At 37.0% G+C, this 15,364-nt stretch overlaps 1 protein-coding gene across 2 annotated transcripts in view; it reads left to right on the top strand.

The window, feature by feature from the left end:
• itga6a (integrin, alpha 6a) overlaps positions 1–11,639 on the top strand; it is a 33,867-nt gene extending 22,228 nt beyond the window's left edge. Inside the window, exons 13-26 of one of the 2 annotated variants that reach the window (XM_084123395.1) lie at positions 1,159–1,302; positions 2,706–2,821; positions 3,106–3,265; positions 3,582–3,665; positions 3,741–3,820; positions 3,927–4,004; positions 5,215–5,317; positions 5,423–5,599; positions 6,553–6,654; positions 6,745–6,855; positions 6,945–7,043; positions 7,127–7,252; positions 10,514–10,629; positions 10,932–11,556. In XM_084123395.1, coding sequence (XP_083979521.1) covers positions 1,159–1,302; positions 2,706–2,821; positions 3,106–3,265; positions 3,582–3,665; positions 3,741–3,820; positions 3,927–4,004; positions 5,215–5,317; positions 5,423–5,599; positions 6,553–6,654; positions 6,745–6,855; positions 6,945–7,043; positions 7,127–7,252; positions 10,514–10,615 — 1,482 coding nt within the window. In that variant the 3' untranslated portion in view covers positions 10,616–10,629; positions 10,932–11,556. Of the gene's footprint in view, positions 1–1,158; positions 1,303–2,705; positions 2,822–3,105; positions 3,266–3,581; positions 3,666–3,740; positions 3,821–3,926; positions 4,005–5,214; positions 5,318–5,422; positions 5,600–6,552; positions 6,655–6,744; positions 6,856–6,944; positions 7,044–7,126; positions 7,253–10,513; positions 10,630–10,931 lie in introns of both variants that reach the window. The other variant, XM_084123394.1, reaches the window with a different exon arrangement.
• Positions 11,640–15,364: the final 3,725 nt, after the last annotated feature.

A 15,364-nucleotide genomic window follows, 5' to 3' on the forward strand; every position in this document is an offset into this window, starting at 1 on the left:
ACAAAAACGCGAATCTCTGAAGCCGGTGATGTCATGCACATGCGTATTAAGTGTTCAGTCTATAGTGTTTCATCGCCATCTAATGGCCTGGCAGCAGAATTACACGTTTTTAGTTGTTTTCATGGATTCGTGTGAATGGGGATCGTTTTGACAATGGTATCGTCTGTACGCGGAAAACTCAAAGGAAAAACTTCTCCGTTTTAAGCCCACTGTATGATTTTGGCCACGATTTAGCTGTCTGAGACTAATTTATTGAATCCTAAAAGATTCTTCTGATCCTAGGCTAAAAATCTGAAGTCTTTGATCGCTAGTTTGACATGTTCACCGACAGCCGATTAGTAACTATTGCTATCAAATTTGACCTTGATTTGATGCACAGTTTAACTCACGGCTTAGCTCAACCAGGCCTCGCTCCCTTTTTTTGAGTATGCCTTGGGCGGGAATTATTTAAATGGGGAATATTGTGATGTGTTTGTTCTCGGAAGAAAACTCATGACAACAATCAAGACATTTCAGGGAGTTGAACAGAATAACTCCCTTTGGAGTGGCTTTGTGCTTTTTAACTTTGCAGACCTTTTTATGCTCACTAAAGAAAGTTGAACATGTAAAAAAGCATGATAGGTCCTCTTTAAGCAGACTAAATGATTGGAGAAATTATGCATGCGTCACCTGAGAGAAGTCTGACAATTTGATTGAACATTACAAGGTCAAAACACTTTTAAAAAATGAAACATATGCACGGATTAATCGTTCACAAGATGTTATAACGCACTTAGAAAATACTTAGGATGAATTTAAATTTTCATGCCAATTTTAAAGTAACAATTTGTCCAAAATGTTTAATTCTGTCACTCACCTTCATGTTGTTCCAAACCCATATGACTTTCTTTCTTCTGTGGAACACAAAATAAGATTTTGTAATGGTTGTGCTTTTCTGTACAACTACAATGAATGTGAGACTGGATTTTTCAAGCTTCAAAAGTTACACCATAAAAGTATTGTAAAAAAAAAAAAAAATTCTGGATGTACTATTCCTATAATTCTCATTTTGGATTTAGGGACTTTTATTATGACATTCAGCCTCTGTCTAAGCTCTCATTGATGAAATGTTATGTCGATGCACTGACTGAGTGGGATCTGCTGTGCTCTGGTTTTCAGGAAGGCATCAGGGATAAGCTCAGAGCGATTCCTATCGAGGTGTCTGTGGCCATTCAGAGTGCTAAGAGAGGCAAACGGCAGAGCTCGCTGCCACAACTAGTGCCAATACTGGACTCCACTGTGCCCAACAAGACCATCACTGAGGTATACTCACAGTTTACTGCACAGAAATCTAATGAAGAGTCAATGCATCTTTAGATCCTTCACTGTAAACATGACGGAGTGTCTATTTACTTGACTTGTTGGCAGAGGCTTTTACACTCACTCCGCACAGCATTGTCTAGATGAGCCTGACAAAATTACAAAAGAAACCCTCTGAGTAAGGCGAGTGGCCTTAGCTTTTAGCGCAACCAACCGCAGAACAAGTACAACATGCTCCTGGATCAGCCTCTTTGTTGATCCTGGAACAACATTCCAATCATCCAATCAGATTTGAGGGACAAGTTTACAGTTTATGTCAAGTTTAGGCTTACAACCAGGGTTAGGTGCTTCTACATCAGTGTTATTCACCTATCATTCCCCTCATTAGTTATGGGTAGGGTTAGGTTAGGGGTAGGGATAGGCTTAGGACTACATTTTTCGGACAATAATGTTGTTCCAGGATCAACAAAATATGTCAATCCAGGAACATGTCTTACTTGGCAAAATCACGATGATCTCCTTGGTTAACATCTTTGTTGATCCTGGAACAACAATCCAATCAACCAATGAGGTTTGAGGGACAAGTTTATAGTTTATGTTAAGTTTAGGCTTACAACCACAGTTAGGTGCTTCTACATTAGTGTTATTCACCTATCATTTCCCTCTGATTTTAGGGATAAGTTATGGGTAGGGTTAGGTTAGTGTAGGGATAGGGTTAGGACTAAGGTTTCAGACAGGAATGTTGTTCTAGGATCAACAAAATATGTTGACCCAGGAACGCGTCTAACTCAGCAAAATCAAGACGTGCTGACCGAACCGAGCTCGAATCCACCTTTTTCCAAACTCATTCTTCTTCCTTTTTTCCATCATAAATCAGTTCAGAGAGGGGTTTATTTTAAATAAAAATAAAGAAAATGTTCAAAAAGTGGAAGGGAATAAAGCGTTTATATGGTTTGGCACAGGGACAAATAATGTCCCAATAAAGAAGGGACATTTTTTTATTTTAATAGACACTGAATGTTATTATTGCATACTGTTTTACTACAATACAATATATATGCCGCTATTTGCATAAATAGCTATTTGTATAAATAGCATAATTCGCTATTAGTATAAATAGCATCTAACTACTATTTACACTTAGTGCAAATAAAATACTGCTATTTTCACGTAGTGTAAATCGGATCTATCACTATATTTGCACTTATTGGCAGATATTATTTGCACCTCAGTGTATTGTAGTACCTTATAAAACAGTACTTTTTATAACTTATATAATATAATGCAATATAGTAAATGTAATATTATATAATCAATGTCAACAATAATTTTTGCATAGGCAAAAATTGTAAAAGGCTGATAAATGAAGTGATATAATAAACCTAGACTTGTTTCCTGGCCTGTAGGTGAACTTCCTGAAGGAGGGTTGTGGCACGGACAACATCTGCCAGAGTAACCTACATCTGCAGTACAGGTTCTGCTACAGGGAGTCCAAACAAGATGTGTTCCCTCCTCTTCCTCTGTGTGTACCAGCAATACATGCAACATAAACCCAACACACACTAGCTCTCTTTACATCGATATATAAATATGAGTCGATCACAAGTGGAAATTGAGAAATCTTAATGTATCAAATAGCAATACATATAATTAGATTGTTTATTACATTAAATGACTACCGACTCTGTGAAATTAAAAGTCTGTTACAAGGCATGAAAGATTGCTTGTCATTTAAGGAACATTTATCAGTATAAAAGGTTTCTTTGTTGGTGTGCAGTGTGTTAAATGCTCAAATCCGTCTCTCAGGGAGAATGGTGTGCCGGTGATTTCTCTGAGTGATCAGAAGGACATTGCTCTGGAGGTCACAGTGAGGAACAGAAATGGAGATGATGCTCATGAAGCCAAATTGGTGGGGCAGTTTGATGAATCTCTCTCATACTCTGGATTCAGATCTCTGAGAACTACTGTAAGTGTATCACACGTCTAAAGTCTATATCTGAGTCATGTGACCTGAACCTTTCCGTTGTGGCACTCGTCTGAATTTCATTTCATTTCATTTTATTTCTCGTCTGAAACTATTTTTTAAGGTTTTATTCATTATTTCACCACTGATACAAAAATATTGTTGCCATATTTCTATGAACTCTTTATCTTTCTTTTTCTCTTATTTTTTTTTCATTTGGTTCTGTCAGAGATTCAGTAGACTAAATGCATAAACTTTACATTTCAATTATAATGCTAATTCAATCAATTACCACCGATCCATACTTTATATCCTATAGGATAAACATGTGATCTGTGCTGCCAATCAGAATGGCTCTCTGGCAGACTGTGAGCTGGGAAACCCTTTTAAACGGGATTCAGAGGTCAGTGATACTTCAACGATGCCGTATTAATCTATTTCATGAATTGTCATTTTAATAAAAATGGTTGTTTTGTAGGTAAAATTCTATATCATATTGAGCACTGGCAAGATATCACTCGACACCAAAGAAGTTGAGATCGATCTTCAGCTGGAAACGTATGAAATATTAAAAATATCAAAACCACTCTTGATTTAAGCATGTTTGATATATGAACTAATTGTATGATTAATGTATATTGATGTTTATGACATCCACATACAGAACGAGTTCACAGGAGGGCCTGAGCAAAGTGAAGGCCAAAGCCAAAGTGGTGATTGAACTTCTTCTTTCTGTACAAGGGTGCGTATCATCACTTTATTTCTCATCTCATGTGGGATCGTTGCAAATCTAAGCACAGTTTGAGACATTTGTGAGATCTCTTTTGAATCTCGAAAGGAGATGCACAAGATCTTTTTTCAGCAGTAACAGAAGCAGCAGATGTGAGCAGAGACATTAAGGAGATATTTTCTGACTTCCATTGCATTTTAAAGTAATATTAAACATCAGGTTTTGTGCAGAACATGCAGCAGTAGAGCCTCTGGGACTCTTATGTCCCTCAAGGGTCAAGGCTTCTGATACAAAGGCGAAGTCTCAAGCAGGGTTTACCATGAAGCTGTAGAAATACAGCAATCAATATGTCAGTTCTGTACTCTTGAGAAAAGCACTTAACCCCAGGTTAAAAGCAGCTGCTAATAACTACTAGTGTCTCTGCCATCATAAACTTAGTTGAATGACTCACCTTTGAAAAAGAACACACTAGGATACTGATAAAAAGCGCACTTATTATGGAAATAATATACTTTAAAAGAATATGCTTAAGTGCAAACTGAATTATAATTATGTATTATAGTTTATATTTGTATTAAACATAATTAGCTGGATTTTACAGTGCTTGGACTTAAATATATATTTATGTAATTTCATAATTACTTCGGTCAAATACAGTATTAAATATGGTTAAAGTGTATGGCTGACAGGCATTTATGGCAAAGTATGTCCTTTCTATTGAAAGTTGTCATGTTTTTATATATTTGAAAACACATCTGTAATGATGAAGTTGCAATTTAGTACATTTAAAATATTTTGACTTTTAATGTAAAATCAAATAACACACTAAGGTTAAAATTATAATCAAGTACTTTACATATGCTTTGTTAGTCAACTCATCAAAATAAGTGCACTTTAAAGCTTAACAAAAGATCAGTAAAACAATGAGTTAAAATGCACTTTAAAATAAAACATTGAATTTGACAATATTACAAAACACACTTTTTAAAAGTGTACTTAAATTGTTAAGAAACAATCATGAAAGTGTACTCTCTTTAAGTACACTTAAGTGTCTTTTTATTTCATGCAAGTTTTTTTTTTTAAATATACTTAAAAAATGTTAGTACACAAGTGCACATTCAACACAAATAAGCACCCTTCTTTTTCAGTCTTAGTTGTGTTACGTCCTGTCACGTGTCAGCGGATATGTTACAGTGTCTGATTGCTGTTTGTTGTGTATCAGGGTTGCCAAGCCGTCTCAGGTCTATTTTGGAGGTCGAATCAGAGGCATGAGTGCCATGAAGACAGAGGAGGAAGTCGGCAGCTTGATCGAATATGAATTCAGAGTAAATGCCAAAATAACTTTAAAGAATTATACACCTTTTTAGATATTACCTCAGCCATTTTTGCAAAGCTCTACTTCTAACTTTAGATTTTTTTGTTTTTTGCAGGTGATTAATTTGGGAAAGCCTCTGAAGTCTTTTGGCACTGCATCCCTAAACATCCAGTGGCCTAAAGAAAGTTCTGTGGGAAAATGGCTGCTGTATCTGATGAAGATCAACACCAAGGGTCTGCAGTTAGTCACCTGTTCACCTGAGAGAGAGATAAACCCTCTCAGACTGAGTGAGGTACCAAATATATTCCTGTCTTAGTTTACATCTGACCCAGACAGCAACATAACGTCGGCCCAGATCCGGCCCACATCTGGTACACATAGATTCTGCATATTTTCTAATATTTAATGCAATTTTTTGGGAGATTTTTTTTTATTTTTTATTTTTTTATTTACCTTTAAATTACTAGATTTGATCAATACATAATAAATAAATGACAATTTAAACACATTCCCCACATTCTTTCAACTTAAATTCAAAATAATTCACAATTTCATGCATGACCTTTTTATTTCAGCTCAAAATATCTTACATTGGGTCTTTGTCTTTGCCGACCTCTTGTGGAACAAAAATATATGTAACATGATATTTCATGACTCTTGCCACTATTAATGTAAAGCCGCTTTGGAACAATCTACATTGTTAAAAGCGCTATATAAATGAAGATGACTTGACTTGACGGACTTATAGCTCTATATGAGCTGTTCCACTGGGTCCTAAAGTCAGTTTCTTCAGTATGCATTCAGATACAGATATTATAAAATTATTTTTGGTAAAGTTTTAGCATTTTTAGTTTGAATTTTGAGCATTTTTTTTCTATGTGTACAGAAGCATTCCTCGCCTTCCATTCATTCCTAAGGGGGTCAAATTGACCCAGGGGGGAAGGATTTGTTACTTTTTTAAATTTCAACCACAAAACACCTCGAATCCATTCAATTATTATTTTTATTTTTTGTGTGTGTGTGTGTGTGTATTCGTGGTTGAAGTGCGACAAAAGTCCTAAGGTCTTGGACCCCTCTGAAGAACACTCAATTTTAAACAAATGTTAAAAAATGAGTTTCGGGTCAAAATGACCCCTGATAAAAAATAATGCTAGATCAAGAAAACATTTTTAAGAGTTAACCCTTTTGGCTGAGATTGATGCTGAAAACATAGACAAAAAGTAGACACATCTGTGACTCTTTTAGGAGTCGACGTCAACCAGGAGAAAGCGTGAGCTGGAGGAGAGGAGACCATCTGACGGGAGTAAAATATCCCTCTTCACTGACAAACGCAAGCACAAGATTCTGGTAATGAGATTTAGTTATTTATATTTGTAGTGAACTTTCATTTTTAGAAATGATTGGACCAAACAACGTGAACTTTATTATTTCTCATAGTCATGCAGTGGCGATGCCAGATGTGTGGAGATGAAATGCCCCCTTCAGGGCTTGGACAGCACTGCAGTCATCGTTTTAAAATCCCGGCTGTGGAATTCCACTTTCCTTGAAGTAAGGACAATGACGAGGGCTTATTTTGATCCTTGAAATAATGCCTGAGGTTGTTAAAGCAATCTGTTTTGTTTTCCTCTCAACAACAGGATTATGCGTCCTACAATTACCTTGATATAATAGTGAAAGCCTCCATAAGTCTGGATGTCTCCGCCAATAACATTGTCCTTAAAAATGCGGAGACCCAGGTAACACAGTTTCCTAAAGTGTAACACATTTAAGTCTGTGACATTAAAGACATTTGTTGAACACCTGTACGTCTGATGCCCAGGTGAGGCTGACCGTGTTCCCAGAGACGACAGTAACTCCGTTCGGAGGAGTTCCCTGGTGGATCATCCTTGTGGCGGTTTTAGCTGGGATTCTGATGCTGGCTCTCCTAGTTCTGTTACTCTGGAAGGTAATAAAACACTCACACACCCAAACATAAAGCTAACAAAAAACCAATGGCATCAGCCACATGGATAAGAGGTTCCTTAAGGAGTATTTCTGGTAGAAAGCTCAATTGTATGGACTTCTCTGTTCTGAATTTGTTTTTGTTTTCTAATACTATACTGTTATTTATTCTGGTATTTACTATTTTAATGGCCCTAAAAAGAATTTGGAGACTTAAGACCCGTTCACACCAAGGACGATAACCATAAAGAGAACGATAAAGATATAGTTCTAAAAATCGTTCTCAAAGTTAAAGAATAGAAGAGTTCACAGCACAACTATAACGATAACGGCACAGAGAAACGATATCGTTGGAATCACTTTCAGAACGATTTTACCCAGCTCATGAATTATAAAAACATTGACAGCCAATCAGAATCCATCCTGCTGTAATGAGCTCGAGGATTTAAAGTGACAGTCAAGCACACGCTTAGTAATTTATTTTTTTATTTATTAATTTTTCATTTATTTGACAGGGACATTGCACAACAAATGTGTTGCACAGACCAGAGATAGCTGCAAGCTCATTTTCATCCGTAGTCCCTGGGCAGAGGCAAAGTGACAGCAGGTTTATACAGTGGACAATGAGCATTCTTACTGATGAGTTCATTCACAATATAAAATACAGATACAGCACCTACAAAAGGATCACCTCAACTAACATGCAATTACAATATTTACAGTATTTACAATTATCACAGTTTTTTTTTAATCTAAAATAAGAATAAGAATATTACCTTCTTACATTTTTAACAATAACCCAATTTACCAGTTTTGTGTTAATGATCGCAAATTTGACCATCTTTCAACCACTTCTTCAGGTTAAATTTAAACTGTTGCAAGGTACTACTCTCTCGAACAGTAAATGGCAACAAGTTCCACATCCCTGCAGCTTTCACAGAGAAGCAATTCTGTCCAAAGGTAGAGGACCTAAAGTTGACATAACAATCTCCTCTGGAGGAGGCTCGCGTTGTTCTAAATCCTGCCTCTTCACAAGATTTCACAAACATTCTCAGGGGCTGTGGGGCCAAATCATGAAGAATTTTGTATACTAAAATAACATTCGAAAACAAAACGAAATCTTCAAACGTTAATAATTTATATTTCTTCACAATGTTACAGTAGTGGTATGAAACAGGTTTTTTATCTAAAATTTTAAGTGCCTGTTTGTACAAGCTATGAAGCGGCTGTAACGCAGAGTTGGTTGAAAGAGACCAATTTGTGATGCAATATGTAAAATGAGAAAATATCATCGCATGCATATAAAGCTTGGCAGCATCTGTGCTCATTTGAGGGCGAATATATCTGAACTGCGATAAATTAAATTTGACATTTTTTATCAATTTAGAAACATGCTTTTTAAACGACAGTGTCCTATCTAACACTACGCCTAAATACTTGACAGACTCTGCTTCGTGAATCCTTGTTCCTTTTACAATAACTTCCGGCGCAGAGTGAGACGTATTCCTTATTGAGAAAAACATGCTGACTGTTTTGCTAAAATTTAATGTCAAGCATGATTGTACCATCCAATCTGAGATTTTTTCCATCGCTCCCTTGGAGCACAGCTGCTGCTTTCTGACTTGATTTCGCATGGACATATATCACTGCGTCATCGGCGTACATTTGTGCGTGAACTTCAGGGCAAATAGCTGGAAGATCATTTATGTATACACTGAACAAGAGAGGGCCCAAAATGGAGCCTTGTGGCACCCCAACTGAGCAGTCCAAAAAAGAAGACATAGTACTCTTAATTCTTGTGCAGTGCTTCCTATTCTCTAAATATGATTTAAACCATCGTAATGTCTCTTCCGAAATATTGTGAGCGGACAAATTAGATAACAGGATGTTATGGTTTACCGTGTCGAAAGCTCTTTGCAGGTCTAGAAACTATAAAAAAACACAATGATATCATGACAGGTGTGGATGCTAATATAGTTATCTCTATAGTTATCGTTCTTGGTGCGAATGGGCCTGTACTGTACACTTGAATGAATGTCATTTCATTAAATAAAACTAAAATCAAATAGAATATTATTTTTATTTTATTTTTTCAAGAAAGATACTACATAAATACATAGCACCGCACAAGACATGCATGGAAAAACGATGTATAAAAGCGAGGGAACAACATATTGTATCGTGTGCATTAATTACTTAAAATGAGATCTTATCTATATTATCTATTTACATTTGATTTATCAGGTGTCCTTTGTGAAAAAGAAGTACCACATACTTTTAAAAGAGTAGGCTACTTATTACAGAAATAATATACTTTTAAAAGAATATACTTAAGTACAAAATTAATGTAATGTTTTCGGACACTTAATTACACGTTAATTGCAATTATATCAAAATGCGTTATAGTTTAAATTGATATTAGATGCAGTTAGCTGAACTTTAGAGTGCTTTTGAGCCACTTAAGTAAGACTTAAAAGTACATCTTTATATAATAATACTGTCTTTGAAATATGGTAAAGTGTACTGCCAAGCATCTAAACTAAAATATACTTTATTGCCATTTCTATTGACAGTTGTATGTTATTTGCATGTCATACTTTAATTCCCTTTCTATTGAAACTGGTCATATTTAAATATAGTTACAATTAGACATTTGTAATGATGATGTTGCAATGTAGTACATTTAAAATATATTATATATATATATATGTATATATATATATATATATATATATAATCAAGTTCCTTACATGTGCTTTAGTATGTTAGTCAACACATTAAAATAAGTGTACTTCTTTAAAACATGACAAAACTGTATTTTAAAGTAATAGGTTTAATTTGACATTATTAAAATTTAAGTGACCTTTTATTTAACTAATTTTGTATTATCTGCATGTTTTTGTACTTTTAGGATTTGAAGTACGTCACAAGTGCACATTTATGACAAGTAAATGCACTTATTTTTCACAAGGGTTAGTTGTGGATCATGTTGATATTGTGTAAACTTGAGAATGATCTTCTTACATCTAAAAATCACAAAACCCCGATTAAAGACATGAAGGAAAAATGATGAGTGAGACGCAGATGACACTGGCTTTAAAATTTTCATTCAATGACATTCACACATTTTTATTCAGGTTTTACTGGCCAAATGCTTTTTGTGGCCACTGCATATTAATTCCATACACATTTGTGTCAGTACAAATGTAGTACAAACCTTCTCATGACATGTTTGCAATGACCCGTGAATTTGCCCCCTCTGTAGTGCGGTTTCTTCAAGCGGGCCCAGAAGGACGAGTACGATGCCGCAATTCACAAAGCTGAGATTCACACTCAGCCCTCAGACAAACTGTCCACTGAGGCCTAGCTCTCCTTACCCGGGTAAAACACGATCGCTGCAGCAGATTGGTGTCTGCATGACGCGTGGCCTAACTCACTAACTCATCCTTCGCTCTGACAAAAGCAAGGGAAAGACTCATGTTGCTCAGCGTGCTTTGCTCTTTCCGTGTGAAGCTCAGTTTTGTTTCGTATTGTGTCGATGGATGTGCTTCTACGTGTCCTGTTTTGTCAAGCATGTCCCGTCTCTCAGTGTTCTCCAAAGCATACACACTCAAGAGTGATTTTTTTTTAAATGTGCCCTTTTTTTTATTATTCTTAATGAGGTTTTCTTCTTTCTCTGTCAGTGTGGATTTTTCAAACGTTCCAAATATGAGGACAGCGTTCCGAAATATCATGCGGTGAGGATTCGTAAGGAGACGCGTCTCTTGAAAGACGGAAAGGTCATGTTAGATCCCTTTGAGAAGAAGCAATGGATGACCACGTGGGATGAGAACGAGAGCTACTCATGAGACTGTCTTTGCATCTGATGTGGACAATCTGCACCATCAGGCGTCTTCGGTTGTGAAAGGTTTCAGAGGAAGTCTAACTCTGCACGGTCTGTGAGCCGTGAGACGTTTGACATGAAGATGCCTTTACACATCCGTGTGTTTCTGGTAACTAAAGGGTAAAGACTGACTGTTAACGCCTGGATATCTCTGGGCTTTTTGTTTGCAATGACACCCCTTAAAAAGCGTTTGTATATTTTTGGAAGATGCATGAGATGCCAAGAATGGATTGTCTTGATTTTCTTTGTAAATATTTTACAATGCAGTTTATTTATTTTGTCTTGTAATTTTGTACTAAGATGCCTACTGTGCATGAACTGCCCAAAGATTATTTTTCATGTCTTTCGGTAACTGTAAATTAGATTGAATGTTTTGAGGTCTGTCAGATGAATCTCAGGCGGGAAAATAAACGATGATACTACTGAAAAATGTTGATGACCGAATGTATCAGTTATGCCACTGGAGCAGTTATAGATATGAGCAGACACACAAAATAAAACCCATGACAACATATCAGCATGGGATGATGATTATCATGTGAATTATCATAAATGACTATTATCATGTCATTTCTCAACTCTAGAATGCTCACAAAACCAACCATTTGCTTGCTAATAATAGCATTAACGTTAGTATTTCCTAAAAGTGAGAAAATATCACAAATAAAAGATAGAAGACAGTTGTTCTCGGCAGTGTCAGACTTAATTTCTCCCGTTTGTAGTGCATTTGAGAAGGTGAGAAGGTCGTGCGCCGCAACCAAAGCCCGAACCGAGCCAGCCCGAAGCTCAGAGTCGGAGCCACGGGCTGGTAAGGGAATTAAAAAATCCAAAGCCCAGACCCATGGGTCTAGACCTGGTTATGCACAGTCCATCTGTCCACTGACCACTGACCAGTTCAAGCAGGCAAGAACCAGACCAAGGTCACGGACGCACGCCTCCCACACTCCTGAACTTTTCCGTGACCCGACCTCCTGATAACCATTTCACGAGTTCACACTAGTAATAATAAATAGTATGCACATTTGGCGTGCTGTCCGAGGAGAGGGCTCGATTGTTCAGGTCAGTGCAGCGATTACCAGTTAGTCAAACAGTGTAGAAACTAAGACTCAAAGTTAGTCAAACAGTGATACAGTTAAGGATCTGCAGTGGATATGATGTCTGCACAGTGGATGAGGAGATCTGCAGTGGAGTGTTGGAGGAGCCGCTGGGTGGCGCTGTTGAGGAGAGAAACACAGCAGAAGAGTGTGAAGCTCCTGCGCACCCTAGAGTCGCGTGGGGGAACAACACCTCAGGTGCATTCACACACACACACACACACACACACACACTCTCTCTCTCTCTCTCTCTCTCTCTCACACACACACACACACCACAGGAGTGTGAAGCTCCCCCTATTGCGTGGGGGAACAACATCTCAGGTGCATTCACAGCACACACACACACACACACACACTCTCTCTCTCTCTCTCTCTCTCTCTCTCTCACACACACACACACACACACATACACAGCACACACCAATACACTTTTTAGGCATGCTCAGTTTAATGAGTTTGAGAGATTATTAGAGGGGGGGAGGGGGCTAGGATGGTAGAGGGAAGTATGCGTGTTATTAATCTCCAATAGGCGGCATAGTTCCTGAAAAAGAGAAGACACAAAATTGTGGCCATGATAAGAATGGAGGCTCAGAGGAACCCCACTCCTCAACTAAAACTTTGGCAACTGATCGTGCTTCTTGATTGGACAAAGTACCAGAATATAACGTTAATATTTATAAATATTTGTATCCATGGTTTCGGGGAGTAGACCCAAGATATCCAGAGCAACATGCTCATAAGGGCGAGACTTTACAGAAGGTCACAATGGGGCCTGAGGGTTGCGAGCTGGAAGCTTCTGTGAGGCGCAGTCCGAGCACTCCTGGTCTACTTCTTCTACCCCTTCACCCACCTCTATATTTGTGGACAAAATCACAATTTTTATTCCATCACATAGAGTATGGGCTTCCTCGGTTGCATTAATAACACAAACTGGCATAATGTTAGTGGTTACTGCATGTGCGAGATAGGTCTGACTGCAGAACCGCAGAACCATACGTCATAGCAGTGTGAGGACGACAGCGCCAGCCTGACAGTCTGATGCCGGAAGTGGGCGCAGCAAGGCATTTAAACGATTTAATTGAAAATGTAATATCTCAAATATGACAAAATATAAGAATTATGTTTTGCCCTATTAACAAAATACAATTTACTACTATTAACGAATGTTAATAGTTTTTTAAAAGTTAAAATTATACTTTATCCATTTGTTTTGTTGAGTCAAATGATTAACAATATAAATTGAACAAAGCTTAAAACAAAAAAATAATGATATGAAAACAAAGGTTGAGCGTTTGAACATTTGATTTAATTGCTCCAAATAAATAATAGTAATTAAATAAAAATACAAAATCGAACTAAATAATAAAGTTATACAAAATAAAATCAAACCAAAGAAAATAAATCTTATAAAAGTTATGCAGGCACACATTTAACAATAATTCTCAAGTGAAAAATAAATCAAATAAATAAAAACTCCATACAAATGGAGTTAATCCTGAGGCGCCTTTCATCTCCTTTAACTCCAACCCTACTCAAACTTATCCTATGTGTTTGCATGTTTAATGGGATGCATTCATAGATACGAAATATTATTATAACAAAATATAAATACAGAAATATATAATGTTTGTGTTTTGTTTCAGTGTGGATTGTTTGTGTAACCTAGATGTTAATGAAGATAATTTAATATTTTGTCTAAATCATGCAGAAAACCATCTAATTCCAAAGGGACTACTATTAAATATGTGTACCTTGAAATGCAATGTAAGTCGCTTTGGATAAAAGCGTCTGCCAAATGGATAAATGTAAAATAATATCTATTGGCACTGTATATTAAAAAATAACTCCAGATGTTCATACCTCCATGAACAACAGCCTTTTTAAAGTGGATTTTAATGTGATTATTCAATTTGTCCCATTTTGTCTGTTTAAAAATACTGCTATCACAAAATGGGCAGTGAACATTTCTTGTTGTGCATTGCTCCAAAGGTGTTAGCGCTGAACCTCTCTGAATTATGTGGTTCTGTAGGTGAAATAAAATACAATTAATGCAATTCTCATGGTCAGAAAATTTAACAAATGCTATAAAATACAACGCTTAACAACAAATTAAATCACAAACCATAAATATGTAACTTAAGTGATACAATCCAACTGTAAAATAACAATACATGATCAAGTGCCATCGTCACAATTCTCACTTAGTCACATTTATTAAGTCAAGTCACCTTTATTTATATAGCACTTTTTACAATACAGATTGTTTCAAAGCAGCTTTACACGGATCATAGTAAAATAATGCAACAAAGTTTGTCTCGGCAGATCTAGAACAAAATAGTGTCATAATCCAGCTTAAGTAGGTTCAGTGTTGATTCATTTCTGTTGTAAAAAAAGTTATTCATTCAGTTAATTAATCTATATAACGTTACGTTAGCCATTCTGGAGAAAACTGTGATGTTATCATCCAGCTCAGTTCAGTTCTCATATAATGGTGTCAATGACAGACAGATCAATAGTATTGTTGAATATTAACTTACAAAATACTTAGAGCCGTTTTGTATAAGTGTAACGTTAAGTATGTTGTATCCAACAAAGATATAACTTATTTTTAGCTTCTTCTCTTCTTCTTTTCCTTGTTCTACCGTGTTAAACATGAACTCCGTCCACTTCCGGCATCAGACTTTGACCCCGCCCACTTCCGGCATCAGACTGTCAGGCTGGAGCTGTCGTCCTCACACTGTTATGACGTATGGTTCTGCGGCTCTGCAGTTGGTTATTATTGGCATGTGCCACCGGCACATCACAATGGCGAGACAGAGAAGAACCAGGCTCCAACATACTATTTTTCCTGGTGGAGCTCCCTCAACGGACCCCAAAATTATCACTTCCATGCATGTGGGTACTTTTATCTGCACTGGAAGCTATAACAGCTATATAGCTGCACCGAACCTATCAGGGCGCGTCCCGCCACCAGCGAGCTGAGCCCGTCAAAATGGGTGGAGCTACTGACTATATAAGCGGCCCATTTTGCCATAGACATCAGATTTATTCTCCTTCAGCGAAGACTCACCTTGTCGCTGATCTTCTCCAGCTGTGAAAGCCTTCTCGCTGTCGAACAAGCCCAGCAGCGGAGCGC

Source organism: Abramis brama (genome assembly GCF_963993115.1).
Source record: "Abramis brama genome assembly, chromosome: 8".
In the NCBI taxonomy this organism is placed as follows: domain Eukaryota; kingdom Metazoa; phylum Chordata; class Actinopteri; order Cypriniformes; family Leuciscidae; genus Abramis; species Abramis brama.